The sequence below is a fragment of the Clarias gariepinus genome, chromosome 1, assembly GCF_024256425.1.
Source record: "Clarias gariepinus isolate MV-2021 ecotype Netherlands chromosome 1, CGAR_prim_01v2, whole genome shotgun sequence".
NCBI lineage: Eukaryota > Metazoa > Chordata > Actinopteri > Siluriformes > Clariidae > Clarias > Clarias gariepinus.
The window spans coordinates 22,678,786-22,698,789 of record NC_071100.1 but is presented as its reverse complement, the minus strand read 5'-3'; the positions used below and the strand labels follow the sequence as shown (position 1 = coordinate 22,698,789).

The window sequence follows — 20,004 nt, the reverse complement described above, 5'->3', positions numbered from 1 at the left end:
AAGAGTGACTTGACAAGGAATGCGACAGTTGAGCCCATGTACTGGATACATTATATTAATTTTTGTGTTTTCTCCTCACATTCTGCAGGGTTCCATTATGACAACCATGTTGTCACTACTGCCTCTGATGCAGAATTATGCAATCACTTTCTCGGCCCTTCAGGACACTGGGTGATATGCAGTCAAATTCAGCCAAAACTTTCTTACCAGAACTTCTATTGGGGAGAGAGTAAGACAAGCTCAGTATCTACCATAGGGAAGAACTTGCAAGAATGGATAATGTAATTTCTAAGGACATTGACTTAAAAAGTCCTGTCACCTATTTGTTCCATCCATTAACTAAACCAGCTGAATATAATTATTACAATTGTTCAGCCAGAACTATAGATTATAAGAGCTATAATACATGGTATATGTTTTTGCAATACTTTGGGCCACATTGAACACGCTGGGGAGCTTAGAAATAGCTGACGATCTGGCAGATCACAGAAGACAGCTGCCTCTGACTGTATAATATATTTTAACAAAGAACATTTGTAATATTTAAATATAGTCATATGTTAATAATCCTGTACTGGAATATTGTTTAAAGTGTCTACCATGCAGTGTTTATACAAATGATAAACACTTTAAAATTTTGAAAAGCATTTAGCAATTTTCTTTTACTTTTTTTTTCTAGGCAAGGCACTGCAAAACAACCAGCAACACAAACTGTTTTTTTTTTACCCAAAACTATGAAAACACATGCAAGAATGGTATTGTCAAGTGTATTTGTAAAAGCCATCAAGCACCGTGATGAAACTTGCTCTCATGAAGAGAGACAAGACCAAAACTTACATCTTCTGCAAAGAAGTATATTTCATTTAGAGTTACAGCCTCAAATTAATCAATTAACAGATGCTCAGATTAAAGCTGGTATGAAAGCTTTACTTTATTCTATCAACAAAAATAATGACAAAAAAAAATGTTCGTTGAAAAACTTTTTTCCCGTGACTAAGACGAGACAATAACAAGACATTAATAAACAGTGACAGTGACAAAATCAGCATGCAATATTGTTGATAAAAAAAGATGAGATTAAAATGTGGTTTAAACAAAAGCTAATAAAACAAATGTCTGTTCAAAATACAATTTTCATCACAATCCACTGCGATATGGCGTGCATTTATTACGGCATGAGCAGCAGTGTTTCCTCGGTCATGGTGTGCGACATTTCAGGAGTAGTTTGTGCTCGCAGTGACGGGGTGTTATAAGTTCATCTTTAACTCTTCTCCATGACAGCAGTGTTGAGAAAAGTGGATGTTTGGGCTCATTTTAATAATCAACGAGTTTTACAGCCTCTTTGTGGTAATTATGTTGAGATTTTTTTTTTATAATTAAATTGTGGCCAAACACACTAATATGTTAGCAAATAATTGTAACCCATGGGAGCTATCCTTACAACAGTCCAAATGTGTAAATTCATATATATAAATAGAGTTCGAAACACTGTCCATACTGCTCCTATTGTTTTGTAGTGATATGGACATGTAGTAGTTGATGTGATGGTTAAATATAAATATAATTAGCTGAAAATATCAGATGAAAAGATACATTTTAAATGTTAAGATAATAATTTTGTGGAAAACCTTTAAAAAATGGTTCTGGCTAAACTAGATTAAACTAAAATACTTAAGGATTCCTCTGACTAAAACTCAACTAAAATGTCCAGACTAAAATAGGTTAAGATTGGCTAAATGTTATAAAGACTAGCAGGGAAATTGGAGAGAGAGTGTGGGAACCAGCACGGTGTCAAATTATGCGCACGCACACACATAACGACAGGCTAAGGGGCTAAATATAAGAGTCTCCTTTTACTTTAGCTTCACACACATAAACAAACACAAACACACACACACACACACACACACACACACACACACACACCCACACACACACACACAGCGCCTGCACACATTAACGGAAACACTTAGTTGTCGAGATTTATTTGTTCCTTTTTTTAAAGTGCAGGTTAATTTGTTTTATTTTAACTTTATATTTTGTATTAATTATTTTTATGTATTCATTTATTTTTTGGCTGTGGAACAAATAGTTTAAGTTTCTATTATTTTCTATGAGAAAATTTGCTTTGATTCATGAGTGTTTTGGAATACGAGCCCACTATTTAAAAGTGCATACAGTTCTGTCAGTTGCATGTCCCAGCTCCCAGTAAGAGGAGAAAACTGAAAACTGTGTTCATTTTTTTACAGTACATTAAAAATGTTTCTCAACTCAACTTTATTTGTATATCACATTAACAAGAATGCCCCAAAGTGCTTCACATAGATAATAAAATAATAATATAAAAAGACAAATATTAAATAAAATAATATAAAAGACAGAATTAAAATAGCATCACGCGTATGTAATTAACCATAATATATAAAATCAACATCTCATGTTGGTTTAAACGCCAGAGAAAACAAGTGAGTTTTAAGATTTTGTAAGTTTTAAAACTTAAACACCCTCAGTGATGTGGCATTGTAGTCAATGACAAATATGAGAATTTGTATTACGTGTCTGAATTTTTGTGTATTAGTTTGTCACGTGCCTAGGGTTAATTATAATAGTATTATCATATTTTATAATAATAATATAACACATTTGATATGCCCTATATATGCCCTATATATGCCCTAATATACAGTATTAGATAGAGATTTTGTGGGGGGTGCAATCCGTGGCAGGGGGGAATTTTAGCGCATAACACCAACTTTACTGCGGTTCACCACCATTGTTTAAATTTTTCCCCCTCTTGGTCGGCGACTGCGAGTGACGTCACTACCACAAACATGGTAATTGATTTTGCTATTTAAATATGACAGGCTCATGACTTGTAAGACATGGAAAATACAAATGCTTTTTTATTTGAAATTTGGCAGTCAGTGTGCATTTGCAAAGGTGAAATAGCAAATGGTAATGCAAAGTTTGCAATTGCATTTCAATTATGAAATGCATTTCAATTATGTCACAAAAAAAAATGTCCGGGATATCACTCCATACTCAGCCACATCTCCGTAATAAAAAGAAAGTCCAAAATACATGAGGTGATAAACTCTTTTAGAATGAAAGTTTTGTTGGTTATTTAACATTTACCAGGCCCATCCTGGTCATTCTGTTTACTGTCGCGGGTGGGCTGAGATAAGCCCAGGGCTCCTGAAACCCAGAGACATAATAAGATACTGATCGGTTCCATAGATCAGCCGGGAGGTTTTGGGAAAACATGCCAAACAGGCCGTAAGCTTCACTTGACAACCGCTGCATTTGCCTCGGCGACGGGAGCGCTTTCTCCGGTGATCTGGAACTGCACAGCGTTAGAGGTGAGCAGGTGTACCCGATAACAGTGGGGATAACAGATGATTTTGCTTATTATTCTTAAACTGTATTAATTTTTCCGTAGAAAGCTGAAGGTAAAAGAGTGTTTGGCGATCATATACCAGCAGAAAGTTAACTTTTTAAGTAAAAAAATGACAATAACAATAATAATCCTAAAAACAATGTCAGCTGAAAATGGCAAGCCACCCACACTGGTGCCATCTTGGGACAAAGAAACTTCATACACACAATCTAGAGTTTCTCAATTTATATTATTAAAATTAACTTAGACTTTAGTGACAACTATAGCCAGATGTAAAAAAAAAGCTTAAATGTTGTAGAACATTAAACAGATATTTATTCAGTATCAGTGATGATCAGTGGGGCTGAATTTTTACCATCGTCATTGCGCAAAGGACTAAAGTATGGATACAATTTCTCAGTGAAAAACTGATCAGTGAAAGAATAGATATGAGATCTGGACTTCACATCATAAAAGGAGACCAGACCCTCCTCATAATCCACAAACACCCCCACCTTCTCCACCTTCTCTCTCAGTGTGAGTGGGACATCAGGATCAGCATAAGCACTGTACTGATTCCCGTTCCTTAATTTCACAGTCCAGAACCCATTCTGAGGTTTACGTGGAATCCACTTCTTTCTGTCAATGTTCTCGCTTACAATTCCTAATGTCCACTCAGATTTACCACTGACCTGCACCTCATAATAAGCTCTCCCTGAGGAGAAACTCTGGTGACCCAAAACAGAAAGAAAATCAAATCTCATTTGTGTACCAGGGAGATCCTGTGGTGCATCTCCACTCCACACTTCTTTGCCATTGTCAGAGAGAATGAGTCTAGGATGAGCTGTATCAGGATCCAGAGTCACATTCACTGAGAGAAACACAAACACATTTTACACATTCACATCAATTATTAATCGTGTGTGCGCGTGCTGCAGCTTTTTGGTCAAAAACTGATTTATGACATGTCATTCAGCAAAATAAATCATACTTGCTCTGTGCTATATACATAACTTTATACAGTACATAACTATATACAGTGCTTTACAAAAGTATTTATACCACTGGAGCCACTTTTTCTCAGTTACAACCACAAATGTTAATGTATTTTTGGGGGGTTTGTGTGATAGACCAACACAAAGTGGCACATAACTGTAAAAGTAAAGGAAAATAATAGATGTTTTAAAGATTTCTTTACAGATAAATATCTAAAAAAAAAAAGTATGGCATGCATTTTTATTCAGCCTCCCTGAGTCAATATTTTGTATTCTCTGATTAATGCCGTGATTCTCAAACATTTTCGGTTATTCCTCACTTAAGGGAGTGGGTGAATTTTCAAGCCCCATTTGTCAACAAAATGAATGAAATTGGACAATTTAAAATGTCAAATTTATTGAAATATCAATTTCTAAATCAACAAGATTGAAACAGATAAACTACAATTGTTATAACTTAGCCTTACTATGTCACTTTGCAAGCTGTGCAAAAAAGAGCAAACACATTTGGCAATAACCATGAACAAGTCGAGAGCAGTCATGCTCAATGTTGAGCTGAGATCTGTTTTGATCTCAACTGAACTGATTTGTTTTCAGTGAAACAACAGCTGAAAACCCCATCTCACAGAGATAAGAGGTGTTGAAGGGCAGAAGAATGCTCATAGCCCTCTGGCTGATAGGTGAATGCTCCCTCTCCACTCCCAGACAGAATTCACTCAGTGTCCTGACTTGTAAACCTCAGTCTCATAAATAAACTTAATGTACAAAAAAGTACAAAACTTATTGTTTACAAGTATAATAAAATTTTATGGTCATAGTCTATCAATAAAATGAAATTAAAGTACTGTACCAAAATACACCAACCTGTTGCACTGAATGGATCAAACACCCAGTCATACTGAGCACTGTTTGTGAAGTATTTTTTAAATAATCCTCTCAGGGAAGAGATGTGCTGCTTAATAAATAGGATTACTGTGCATCACTCAAATTCTCAAAGACATCAGTAATGCCTTGATCGAGGTGCCTGTCCCACATCTCGAGTCCCCAATAATGGACCGTTTTCTCTGTTCCGGTCAGGAAAGCAATTCTGCTTTCTCCTTATAAAGTGCAGAGAACAATCAGGCTTTTGGAAGTTGCGTTTTGATGAAATTCACCACGGTCACAACCTCACACAAGACCTCGCTTAATTTGGGGGTGAGCTGCCGTGACGCTAGTGTTTCCCTTTAAATGACACAGTTTGTCTATTGCGTAATTAGTGAAATCTTCTTGATAAGTGCTTACAGTCCTTTTCTTTTTCCTGTCATGATCATCAGCTGTTCAGCTCATCAGCTGTTGCTCTCATTTGCACGTAATTGCAAAAGAGCAAATCTTCACTCACTGACTGAATTTACAACGCGTATATGTAAAATTTTGCATTTTAATGCAAAAACTTTGTGCTTTTCCTGAGTTGATCTTCAAGGTCACATAAAATTTTGCATATGCAGTCTTATGCAAAAGTTTGGGCACCTCTTGATAAATAACAGATTTTGGTAATTTTTTTAATTGAAAAGATTTTAACAGTTTTTCTTGGAAATAGCAAAAAAAAAAAAAAAAAAATTTTTTTCAGCAAACATTTATGCATAGTTACTTCTTATGCCATAAATTAAACACAAATAAAAACAATATTATGACACTGTGCAAAGGTTTGTACACCCTACATAATCAGTATTCAATAGCACCTCCTCTGGCAGATATCACAGCTTGCAAACGCTTTTTATAGCCAGATAAAAGTCCTTCAATTCTTGTACTTGGATTTTCTCCCATTCTTCCTTGCAAAATGCTTCTAGTTCTGTCATATTCTTTGGTCATCTTGCATGCACAGCTCTATTAAGATTTACACACAAATTTTTAATGATGTTTAAACCAGACGACTGTAATGGCCGATTTAAAACCTTCAGCTTGCATCTCTTGAGGTAATACATAGTGGATTTCAACATATATTTAGAATCATTGTCCTGTTCCTAATTTTTTTTTAGTTATTGCATATTTGTCACACTTAAAAGGATGTTTTTACATTACACAAAGATAACCCAAGTAAATACAAAAATGCAGTTTTTAAATGATTTCTTTTGATTTTAGTGATGTTTTTTTAGAGTCACAAGGGTGTTAAAAAGCACAAATGCTAAATGTAATGGCAAAATTATTTTGGTTATATTAATTAGAATTTTGTACAATCTTGCCAAAGACTACACCTTGTCCAGTTTTGTGCCATTGAACATTCTGCCTGCAATTGTGTTTGTATGCAATGTAATGTCAGTAATATGTCAGTTTTATTAATATATAGAACAAAGCCATTAATTTATTGTGTTTATAGTGAGTCATTGGCAACAAGTAAAAATTGCTGGTTTTCGTTGCACACAAAATCTTTAATTACAAGGATTGTTGAAGCACATAAGCAACACACATTAAAAAAAAACTTTAGCTTACAATGAATCGTCAACCTCCTCCTCTACTAAATTTAAGTTTCACTTCAGTAGATGCTGACATCAAATTAAAAGGTGTGCACAGTAGGCTATTAGTTACAATAGGGCATCAATCAAACATGTCTGTGCTCCCCTAAGGTTATAATAGTGGTCACTAATCACAATATGAGGCCTGTGTTTAGTAGATGCAAACAGATTTACCAATGCAACAGCTACCCTCACACATTGAGTGTCACCCATCTCTTGAGTGGCAGCATGGCAGTAGTGCACAGTGGCCAAAATGGTGCTGCTTTTGTTTATTTTATGTTTTAGCCCATTTGTACGCTGTATATGGACATTGGAGCAATCAGTGTTCACATATACCACCGAAAGACACTTTTGCAACTCAGTAAACAACATACAGGATGAGCTACGGGAAAAGCTAGAAGACCTCGGCTTGCTGTGGGGACCAGGCCTGCAGCCCTCGGTGTTGCCTGATGCTAAAAACAACCCCTAGTCGGCCATCTCTCTCATCCATTATTCAATCTAATATCTGCTTTCTGGACAATAAATTGGAATACATCCGACTCCAGCATACTACACTGCATGAATATAGAGATGGCTGTTTTTGTTTTCATGGGGACATGGCTCAGTTCCAGACTCTGCCTTTCAGCTAGACGTGCTAGCCTCGTTTCGTGGCAACAAAACTCGACATGCGACAAGACAGAGGCTGGTGTGTTTATTAACTTGGAAGGGTGTAAAAGGCTGTACTACTTTCTAGCTATTGCTCATCGTTGGTGGAGTTTGTGACTGTTAGATGTAGACCTTTTAAATTTACTGAAAGAAATCACCACTGTTTTCATTGTCACATTGAGTGTACATTCCACCTAACGCTAATGCTAAGGAAGCGCTCTGTGAACTGTACAGCAAAATCCACTCCCTCCTAAAAATTATTTGTTAACTCAATCAGGTAAGGCTAATCACCTTCTTAATGGCACAGAAAGCCTTGCACATTTTGCCCCCTACTTCCCATTGATATTTGCCACTTCCTGTAGGAATGAGGTTAATTGGATGGTAAGTTTTTTTGGATTTCTGCCAAAAATATTGTTTGGTGTTATAATTAAATTTTAGTCTCATCTGACCATAACTCAATTTTTCCATGTGGCCTTAGAATCTGTAAGGTGAATTTTTGCAAAGCCCAGAGCACACAACAACCACTCATAAATTGAGTCATAAAGCAATGGAGCCTATGAAAAACTCCATCCAGGAGATCTTTTGACAGTGCGTTGCAACCCATAGTTGGTTTGAGTGATTCAGCTGCACTACCAGGGACTGAATGCTCCAGATTTTCATGCTAAGCAAATCTAAATTACCTCATCTGATCACAGTTGAAAGTTAAATTGCTTTGTGTGCCACTGAGAAGATGATTGGCTTCACCTGGTTGAGTTTTTTTTTAATAATTTTTTTTTGGCAAGTTATATCTTTCACTTAGATGTAAATGCAGCTGGATAAAACAAAAACTGTCTGTCTTTATTTCAGGCTGCAAGCTGTTTGCGCTGTCTGGTACTTAACACCTGTTCTTCTTTTGCTCTAATCAGACCACAATCATTATTCACAAACAGTAAGAGAAAAAAAAAGAAATCACATAGTAAAATTTGCCTAAATCCTTACTGCTTCTAGAGGAATTAGAGGGCTCATGAAATGTACTTTTTTACTTAATCATCAGGAATTGTGATGAATTTAAAAGCAGAACATTTGTGAACACACAATGCGGTCACTAATTAATGTGTGAAAATGATTCCTCATACTTTCATAACCACTCATAAACAGAAAACATAAACAGAAATATGCCCATGCCATCAGGGTTGAAAAAAGATTTAGGTTGTCAGCTGACTTAATTTTATTGCCACATAACGTTGCTGAGTCTGGACCTGAGCAACAGAATCAACCCCAGATCATCACACTGTCTCCAGAAGTTTTTACAGGGGCCACTATGCATCATGAGTGCATCTCTTCATTTACTTTCCTTCTTACTCTGACGTGCCAATCCCTCTGGAATAGGGTTTACCTTGAATATTACTGGAATGACTGGAAATGGCAAATATTTTTGTCCATGCAAGTGACGAAATGTCATTTGCATTTCTCAAATGACATATTTGTAAGAGAAAGATTTCTTTTGCTGAAATCAGTCACACACATGCACATTTAACCACACACACAGAAATTTAAACACAGTCAAAGGCTACACAAACTTGTTCTTACACACAAATTCATTTTGTCCATACATACGCACACACTCAAAAAACACAATTGCGGACACTTAAACACATGCTTATTTAGAAACCAAAAAACATTCTCACACAAGCTTGTTTAGGCCCATTTCCACTGAGGCGAATTAGAAACCGACCTCTCCCGGCGTGTCCCAGCGTGTCTGAAGTCCTTGCAGTCTTTACCAGTCCGGTTAATTTTTCAAGTGTAGAGTCTCCATCAAGCCATTAATGGTGGAAACAAATTCGTAAGAATAGTAAAAATATTTTAAATGAATCTCTCCAAAACCTACAGCGCATTTTGACACTAGCAATATGAGCAATAAGGACGTTATCGACATACCGTTTCAAAGGGTGTGGAGACAAGAACCGTGTATGTCCATATTTTTTACCGGGTTGCTATCATAGATTCACAATTCTACATGCATTACAATCCCACTTTATATTCGGGATCTTTATTTTTCATGTTCATTTCTTCCCTCCTTTTTTTGTATGAATAGTGATTCTCCTTTGACTATGATTTCTCCATTCATTATTATTATTATTAATATTTATATTATTACCGTATTATTTTCTTCTTTATTAGTTTTCATCCACAGTGTCACTTTATGTTTGACTGCACAGTTAAATCCATGTATATATTTTTAATCTATTTATTTTTGTATTTTGTGAATTGATTCTGAGTTTCGGCAGTATGAGTGCATGCTGGAGCCATCATATGTTATAAATAATATTGCTTGTGTTTCGTAAGATTCTCTCTTAATCAAGTGTGTTATCCCTTGAATGTTGACAGGAATATAAATAGTGATGCACTTTTTTGTGTTTGATTAAACTCAATATAGATATTGTAATTTTCTGTCCTAATAGAGTTTACAGAACCTGAGCCATGCATGGTAATTTGTGTGGTGTGTGCTTGCTTGGAGCGTTAAGTGCGTGTGCGCACAAAACCATGCCATTAATATCTCACTCCAAGCTTTGCTGAAAAGTTGGCAGCTATGCCACACATATTTTAGGAATAAAAATATGGTAGATTTGTCATCAGACTATATTATGAAATTAACAGGAATATTCAAACCACAGACATATTAGATTAAAACATTACTGTGCATCAAACTTTAACATGTAATACATCTTTCAACCGTGCTTAATTATTACTGTTTTCCTTAAAATATTACTTTGTTAATTTTGTCATTACTTCCATCTACATTTAATACAATGATTTTTGGCTGTCACTTGATGATGGCGATTATGAATCGATACCAAGGCATTAATGAGGCATTAATGTCAGGAGGGGGCAGCCAAAATTTTTGAACATGCTCAAACATACTCCCGACAATAAGGACGCTGAGGACCACATCAGAATTCATACAGAGCCCAAAAAAGCCTATAAGCAGCCATCCTCTAGGTCTCCAGTGGTCATACATTTGCATCGGTCTAAATTCTAGGTCACATTCGGCTCAGTGAAATGAGAGCCTTAAGCGCGCGCACACACACACACACACACACACACACAAACAGTAGAAACTGTTCACCCATTATGAAGATAAAAAAACAACATTTTTCTTACCTGAAAACTTCTTCTTCTTTATAAACTCTTATAAAAATAAAAACATAAATATTTTAATATTTCCACTTTTTTACTTCTATAAAGGAAAAAATATATAATAAATAAATTGTCATAAAAATGCTCTATTCTATTCTGAAGGCATTTTTTTCTGAAGCATTTTACCACAAATCACGATTCACTGATCATAAATCTATGAACTAGGAACAGCCACACAAACTAAAAACAACATTTGATGATGGTGCAAGGTTTTTATGTGATTCAAATGACCGGGGCAGTCAACAACACTCTTGACATTTACATTGCTACAAATGTAGCAAACTAACAAAGCTACAACTACAACTAACTACAAAAAATTGTATTATCACAATTATAGTATTTTACTCACCTCCTATACATTAAGGTTCTAATTTTAAACTGACTTGAATATCATCAAACAAGGAAAAGTAATGATATTAATTTAAAGGTACTTAGCAAAATGTAATGTAAAAATGTAAACCATATGAAAATTTGCATTATTTTTAATACAAAGCAAGATTGCTCGTAGGATATTATTACAAACTAACGCAAAAATACTAGGTAAACTAGTAAAAAAAAATACCTGTTTAGCATACCTTTAAACACAAATCCGAAATAATAATTTGAATTTCACATTGTAAAGCATTCTATTTAACATCTCAATATATTTACAGTATTGAACATGCCGATGATACAGAGTAGGATTTTCATCCAGAAAACTATGCAGCTCATGAAGGACAGGGGATCAGGAATGCATTGCTTTATTTCCACCATAAAATGTATTTTTTTTTAATGAAACCTTTTCTTATCATGATAATGCATTTTATAAAGGTTCACCTGCAGATATTGTTTCATTGTTACACAATAATTTAAAATTGTTGAATAGGTGTTTCATAGGCATCATAGTTTAGTTAAGGTGATTTAATAATAGCTATGCCAGAGAAATGTCTTAAAGTTCCAGGTGCAGACAGTAACAATAGAAAAAACAGGACTAATGATGTAATCAATCATGAAAAAAAAAAAAAATAATTTGTTCACCTTTCAGTCAAAGGAAATTTAAAAAAACGCACCCAACACACCAGTGACAACATTTATTTGCAATTAAATGGTAATTTAATGTTACAAAATAGTTAATTGAACTAGTCAATTATTGAAACAAATCATTGTCCTTATTTCCTCAATATCACAACAGTAAAATCACAGAAACTCCAGAAACATCTCAGGAACATCACAGACTATAAAACACCAACAACCGGTACACCAACAACCGGTACACCAACAACCGATACACCAACAACCGATATGACGAACGTGGACGTGACTCTGGCAGACGAGCTGAACACTTTCTATGCTTGCTTCAAGGCTGCAGCTAAAGACGCTAGCGATGCTAATGCTAGCAGTGCTAACGGCTGCAGACAGGAAGACACTGCCAGCACCAGAAACATGTTCATCATCACCGAGCATGACGTGAAGAGAGCCTTCAAGAGAGTGAACACCAGGAAAGCAGCAGGACCAGACAGCATCTCAGGTCGTATTCTCAGAGCCTGCGCAGACCAGCTAGCACCTGTGTTCACAGAGATATTCAACATCTCTTTATCTCAGTCGGTGATCCCCACATGCTTCAAAGAGTCCATTATTGTTCCTGTCCCGAATAAACCTCATCCTGCTTCTCTCAATGACTATCGCCCTGTAGCCCTCACTTCAGTAGTGATGAAGTGCTTTGAATGCCTGGTCAGAGACTTCATCATTTCTTCACTACCCGACACACTGGACCCACTACAGTTCACTTACCGTCCAAATTGTTCCACAGACGATGCAATCTCTCATCTCCTCCACACATCACTTACTCACTTGGACACTAGAAGGGTCAATTATGTTAAAATGCTCTTCATCGACTACAGCTCTGCATTTAATACTATAATTCCCTCCCCACTCACCAACAAGCTGGAGCACCTGGGACTCAGCTCATCACTGTGTCAGTGGATCTCCAACTTCCTAACTGGCAGACCACATGGCGGACATGTCTCAGCCTCCATCACTCTCAGCACTGGAGTGTGTTCTGAGCCCCCTGCTGTACTCTTTGTACACATATGACTGTGTGGCCACTACCAGCTCCACCACTATCATTAAGTTTGCTGACGACACCGTCGTGGTGGGCCTGATCTCTGATAACAACGAGACGGCTTACCTGAAGGAGCTTAGGAATCTAGAGAACTGGTGCCAGAGGAACAACCTCCTTCTAAACATCAGTAAGACAAAGGAGTTGATAGTGGACTTCAGCACCAAGCAGGAGAGGAACTACCAGACCCCCGTCATCAACGAGAGCCCAGTGGAGAGAGTGGACAGCTTCAAATACCTCGGTGTTCACATCACGCAGGACCTGTCATGGTCCTGTCACATCAACACCGTGGTGAAAAAGGCCCGACAGCGTCTCTACCACCTCAGACGCTTGAGAGACTTCCGACTGCCCTCCAAGGTGCTCAGGAACTTTTACTCCTGCACCATAGAGAGCATCCTGATGGGAAACATCTCAACCTGGTTCGGGAACAGCACCATGCAGGACAGACGAGCTCTACAGAGGGTTGTGCGATCAGCTGAGCGCACCATCCGCACAGAGCTCCCTGACCTGCACTCAATCTATAGCAGGTGGTGCTGGACCAAGGCCAGGAAGATTGTGAAGGACCTCAGCCACCCCAACAATGGACCGTTCACTCTGTTGAGGTCAGGAAAGCAATTCCGCTCTCTGAAAGAATCAAGTTATCAGACTATACGGTCTCTCAATCACAATCACACCACCACACAGTACTGACCCACACATGTGGTTTTTACACACACAATGGACATTCTGGACATTTGTTTACACTAGTGGCCACTGCACAACTACACTTCGTGGTCATCAAATCACTCCATCACAAGTGCCTTAAATAAATCACTTTAAGCATATTTGCACTGCATAAGTCACTTTAAATATGTGGATTGCACAACCATGGACATTACCATTCTTTTATTACCTTTTATTCCGCTGCTCTTATTGTTCTACATTTCTTCATATATTCTCTATATATTTTTCTATATTGTGTATTTTTTTGTACAGTTATTTTATTTTTAATTTTTATTGTATATTTTATTTTATTCTTTCCTAGTTAAACTTACCCTTTATTTTTAATTTTCATATTTATTTCCTTTCCTATTCATATTCTTTTATTTTTAGGTCACGAGCAGTTGTCTAAGCATTTCACTGCATGTCGTACTGTGTATGACTGTGTATGTGACAAATAAAATTAAAATGTTTAATTTTGAACCATAAAATCCACAAGATTTCTTTTATGCTCTTAATCAAAGTCTTTGAGGCTGAATGACGGTCTTGTTAACATAATAAATTTTGCTGATGTTATCTTACACAATTTAGCTAATGATAATTATTCAGTACCTAATATTGGCTTTCGCAGTCATGGTCACGGAGCCCCACTCAGCTCTCTTTCAGTGCAGCCTCAGACGCGAGTCATTGTGACGTCCGACGTCTGGGTGGCTTTCCTGACTGGGAACGTGGACTTTAACAAAAGGCAAGGCGTTGCCCCAATCACATGCCACACTCCTGTTTAGGCTGGTGAATGTTGGAGGCAGTAGAGCAGTAGAGTGCCCGAGATTCATTAGCAATCATTTTGCGCCAGCCAAGCCTGATCTAGCGGCCTTGTTCCTTTACACATCTACAGTACAGAAAGGGAGACTGCCTATGTAGTGAGCCTTCGGGGTGAGTGAGAGGCAAAATTGATGTGGGCACATGCCCGTCACTGGAATACACTATGACAAACACAAACATGAACGTTTTTATGAATGACACCTTTACCATAGTCATTCAAATTTTTTGTCCTCCTCACAGTGCTTCCTTAGAAAAACTATGCCAAATATTTACTTCAGAAGTTGTTCAGAAAAAAATGTGACATCTGTACATTTTTTTAAAACAAAGACAACACATCTTGCCCAGCTTATAAATCCTGAAAAACACACTTCAGATTTGACAGCACTAATCAGCTTCAAAAAGATGTAGGTCCATCTGATAAATATAAAGTAAACTTTGTGCATGTGTTTTGAAAATGTTTTGAAAATGATTTAACCTTTAGTGGTTAAATTGTAGTGGTACAGTGGTATACAGGAAACAAAGCCGGATACTCATTCTTTCAAACAAGCAATATTCCCCATGATCGAACTATTCACTTGTTCTTGCATGAAAACCACTATTTCAACATTAAAAGTGTCACTGGGTTTTTAGGGACAAATTACGTTTGTCATTTTTGTCACTCTGGGTTTAATGATTTGCGGGAACACAAATGTGAATTTATCTGTAATGTTTGCCACAATTTTAAATGTCCCAAAAAACTAAGTTGTATTTAAATGACCTGATTGTCAGAGATTATGTACAGTTCAAACCAATTATTTACATACACTTCAGGGAAAAAAAACAACAACAAAAAGCGTTTTTTTTTTTTTTTTTTTTTTTTTACTGTCAAACATTAAATCAAAGTAAAATAACCATTTTCTGTTTTAGATCAATAAATTGAGCAAGGGAGAATTTTATGGAGTTTATTATTTTTTTTATTACTTTCATTAGTCAAAAATTTACATACACTTCCTTAGTATTTGATAGATTTTTCCTGAAACTGTTTCACTTAGGCCAATAAGTTTACAATACAATTTTACTGTTTGCTAGAAATTTGTCCCACTCCTCTTGACAGAACTGGTGTAACTGGGTCAGGTTTGTAGGCTTTCTTGCTCGCACTCGCCTTTTCAGTGCCGCCCACAAATTTTCTATGGGATTAAGATCAGGGCTTTGTGATGGCCACTCCAATACCTTGACTTTGTTGGTATGCTTGGGTTCATTTAGAAGACATATTTGTACACAAGATTTAACTTTCTGGCTGATGTCTTCAGATTTTGCTTCAATATATCCATATACATTTTTTTTCTCATAATGCCATCTATTTTATGAAGTGCACCACTCCCATCTGCAACAAAGCAGCCCCACAACATTGTACTACCACAAGCATACCTCACTGTTGGGTACTGATATTAATCCAGAAATTAATATTTTTGTCCCCATGTACAGTTGCAAACTGTAGTCTGGCTTTTTTTATGGTGGTTTTAAAGTAATGGCTTTTTTGCCATTTTGCACCACAAAAAACTTTCTTTCTGTGACTTCCTGAGTGGTATGGTGGTTGTACATTCCCATGTTTTTTATACTTGCGTATTGTTGTCTGAACGGATGAATGTGGACCTATAGGCATCTGGAAATTGCATCGAAGGATGAGCCACGCTTGTGGAAGTCCACAATTCTCTTCCTGATGTCTTGGTTGATTTTTCTTGATTTTTTTCATGATGTCAAAGAAAGAGGCTCTGTATTTGAGGTGTGTCTTTACATGCATCCACAGGTGAGCCAACAATTACCTCAAATGGAATCAATTATCCTATCAGACGCTTCTTAAGCTCAGAATGGGATCATCTGGAGTTTTCTTTTTGTTTAAAATACACAAACTTAGCATAGGCTTACTTCTTATTTTAATGAAAGTGATAAAAAAATCATAAAATTCACCTTTCCTCAATTCTGACATTTAAGAAATGCAAAAAAGATGCGAAAAATTTATTGATCTAAAACAGAAAATGTGTACTCTGATTTGATGTTTGACAGTAAAGAAAAAAAGTTTGTGTTTCTTTTTCTAGTGTTTGTAAATATCTGGTTTCATATACACTGTGTGTGTGTGTGTGTATACAAACCCAATTCCAAAAAGTTTGGGACACATAATAAATGTGAAGTGGACGTTTTAAATTTCAATATTTTTAAAATTTAAAATGTCATGCCAAATATTGGCTCATTTTGGATTTCATGAGAGGCAGGAAAAGTTAAATGTACATATAAGAATCGGCTGGAGAACCGATTTGCAACTTATTAGGTCAATTGGCAACATAATTAAGTATAAAAAGAGCCTCTCAGAGTGGCAGTGTCTCTCAGAAGTCAAGATGGGCAGAGGATCACTAATTCCCCCCATGGAAATCACAACATGGGCCATAAGATTTTAACACTTTTAAGATGTGTTAATAACATGAAATTTAAAATCACCTTATTTTTCCCTGAAAATGATATATTTTCTCAGTTTAAACATTTGAAATGTCATCTATGTTGTATTCTGGATAAAAATATTAAAATTTTAAACTTTGCTGAACTTAAACTTTTTGCATTTTGTTTTTATTCACAGTTTGTACAGTGTCCCTTTTTTGGAATCGGGTTTGTACACACTGTATGTATATATATATGTATAATTGCTGTGACAAATCCATGATGCCTATGTCAAGAATTCAAGATTATTGTGCAACAATAAAAATCTGCAGGTGAACATCTAGAGAATATCTGCAAGATAAAAGGTTTCATTTAAGACATACATTTGATGACAAAAATAATCCAATGCGTTGTTAAGCCCTTTCCTCCATCAGCTGCATAGTTTTCTGGATTAAAAAGACCTCTCCGTATTATCGCCATGTTCAACATTGTTCACACCTAACAGAAAGTCACAAAAAATGTGAGACGGTTTTTGCACTCAAAGAACGACTGACAGTATATTTATAGAAAAAAAAGCAAAATATATGTAATATGTCATCTGAAGCACTTGAGTCCTTTTCCCCCTCCTTGGGAATATTGGCAAGTTCAACATAAAATAAACAATGCAAATTGAACTGTATGTATTATTATATAGCTGTTTTTGTGGTTGGTCTATTTACTACAGTATCTCTAAAAAAGTGGATTTTGTAAAATGGAATAAGGTAAAAATTTCCTTCACCGTATTTGCATTGATTGTATAATGTTTAACCACAGGAACAAATGTTGAATAAGGAATTGTTACACGCGCCATCAACATACAGGAATTTGCTTATTTATGTCTGCATATTCATTGATCTGTGAATATTTTTATTCCCTTACATCCGTTAGTTTATCCTGACATTAATTAATTTTGTATTGGGCATCTAAGAAAATAAAAAGTTTAGGTAGTTTTGATAGTGTGCAAGTTATCCTCACAGTAATTAGTATTTTCTTATGTTTGTAAAAGAAAGTTTTGATTGTGCATATGTGTGTGAGATTTTTAAAAACCTAGAATATCATTCTTAATGGACTTTTAACCTAAACCTGTATAAACAATTAAGAGACAACTACTCTTAATGGCCATTTAATGTGACCTTTGACCTTAACCTGTCAAAATGAAAATGTGTCACTCTTAATATAAACCTTTCATATGTGACCTTCGACCTCTAACTGTCAAAATTATTTAGACAGTTTATAGCTACTATAATATACGTCATGTATTTGTTAAATAAAAGTACACTTTACAAAGTTAAACAGTGAACATTACAGCTCAGTTATGAGTCATAGAAAATATGTAATTTATGTATATGTAGAGGGAGAGAGAGAGAGTGTGTTTGTGTGTGTGTGTGTGTGTGTGTGTGTACAGTGGTTGGACAATGAAACTGAATTTAGTGTTGGAGGTTTCATGGCTAAATTTGATCAGCCTGGTGGTGAATCTTCATTGATTGCTTTTACTGGTGAAATGTGCAGAGTGTGAAGGTTTAATTAGCAAAGTAATAGCCCCGGTGGCAAGAGAGGAGTTGTGGTGTTGTATAAGAAAGTCTGCAGTGGCAGAGAAGTATGTTAGAGTGATGCAGGACATGTATAAGAGCTGTAAGACAGTGGTGAGGTGGGTCTGCATCAAGGCCACTTTAAGTCCCTCTAAGCCACTTTTTGTTTGCTTTGGTGATGGACAGGATGACAGATGAGGTAAGACAGAAGTCTCCATGGACTATGATGTTTGGAAATGACGAGCTTTGTAGTGAGAGCAGGGAACAGGTGGAGGAAAATTTGGACGCTCTGGAAAGCAGAGGAATGAAGATTAGCCGCAGCAAGATGGAATACATGTGTGTGAATAAAGAGGGTCCCACGTGGAACGGTAAGGCTACAGGGAGCCTAAAGAGGTAAAGAGGTAAAGAGGGTGCAGGACTTTAAGTACTTAGGGTCAATGGTCCAAAGCAATGGAGAGTGTGGAAATGAGGTGAAGAGGCGGGTACAGGCAGGTTGGAATGGGTGGAGAAAAGGGTCAGGTGTGTTGTGCAATAAAAGAGTATCAACAAGAATGAAAGGAAAGGTGTGAGACCGGCGATGCTCTATGGTTTAGAGACAGTGCCACTAAAGGAAAGACAGCAGGCAAAGCTAGAGGTAGCAGAGCTGAAGATGTTTATGTTCTCTTTGGGAGTGACAAGGATCCATAGGATCAAGAATGAGTTCATTAGGGGGACAACCCTTGTTAGATGTTTTGAAGATAAAGTCAGAGAGGCCAGATTGAGGTGATTTAGACACGGTCAGAGGAGAGATTGTGAATATATCGGTAGATGGATGCAGTGAGAGAGAACATGAAGTTCGTTGAGGATGCAGAGGATAGGGTTAGATGGAGGCAGATGATTCGCTGTGGCGACCCCTGAAAGGGAACAGCCGAAAGACAAATAAGAAGTAATAGCACAGTTTTGCTTAAAATATTGCAATGCACACAACATTACAGGTGACATATCGGAGTTCAAAAGAGGACAAATTGTTGGCACACATCTTGCTGGCGCATCTGTGACCAAGTCTTTGTAATGTATCAAAAGCCACGGTATTCAGGGTAATGTCAGCATACCACCAAGGACGATGAACTTAGGCCACAATCAGCAAAGATATGTTTAGAGAAAAAAGGAGCAGCATTTCATGAAAAGAACACCTTGCCAACTATTAAGCATGGGGGTGGATCGATCATGCTTTGGGTTGTGTTGCAGCCAATGAAACATTGCACAGGTGGAGGGAAGAATGGAATCCACTAAATAACAGCAAATTCTGGAAGGAAACATCACACCATCTGTAAAAAAGCTGAAGCTGAAATCAGGATGGTTTCTACAACATGACAATGACCCTAAACATACTTCGAAATCCACTATGAAATACCTCAAAAGACTCAAGCTGAAGGTCTTGGAATGGTCAACACAGTCCCCTGATTTAAAAATCAGTAAAAATTTGTGGGTAGATCTTAAAAGAGCTGTAGCAAGACAACCAAAAATAGTACAGAACTAGAAGGAAGAATGGGAGAAAACAAACAAGATTTGAAAGACTTTTATCTAGCTATAAAAAGCATTTGCAAGTTGTAATATCTGCTAGAGGGGGTGTTACTAAGTACTGATTGTGTAGGGTGCCCAAACTTTTGCACAGTACGACAATATTGTTTTTATTTATTTATTTTTTATCCTTGTTCAATTTGTTTGCTGAAAATATTGTGCATTT

At 36.6% G+C, this 20,004-nt stretch overlaps 1 protein-coding gene across 13 annotated transcripts in view; it reads right to left on the bottom strand.

Moving 5' to 3' along the window:
• Nucleotides 1–522: 522 nt before the first annotated feature.
• The window catches only part of LOC128517992 (butyrophilin subfamily 1 member A1-like), a 40,262-nt gene continuing 20,780 nt past the window's right edge, over nucleotides 523–20,004 (bottom strand). For 12 of the 13 annotated variants that reach the window (XM_053491105.1, XM_053491138.1, XM_053491123.1 and 9 more), the window contains 2 exons: nucleotides 10,647–10,673; nucleotides 3,202–4,247 (listed from right to left, as the gene is read on the bottom strand). In XM_053491105.1, the coding sequence (XP_053347080.1) occupies nucleotides 3,712–4,247; nucleotides 10,647–10,673 (563 nt within the window). In that variant the 3' untranslated portion in view covers nucleotides 3,202–3,711. Of the gene's footprint in view, nucleotides 4,248–10,646; nucleotides 10,674–20,004 lie in introns of all 13 variants that reach the window. The other variant, XM_053491186.1, reaches the window with a different exon arrangement.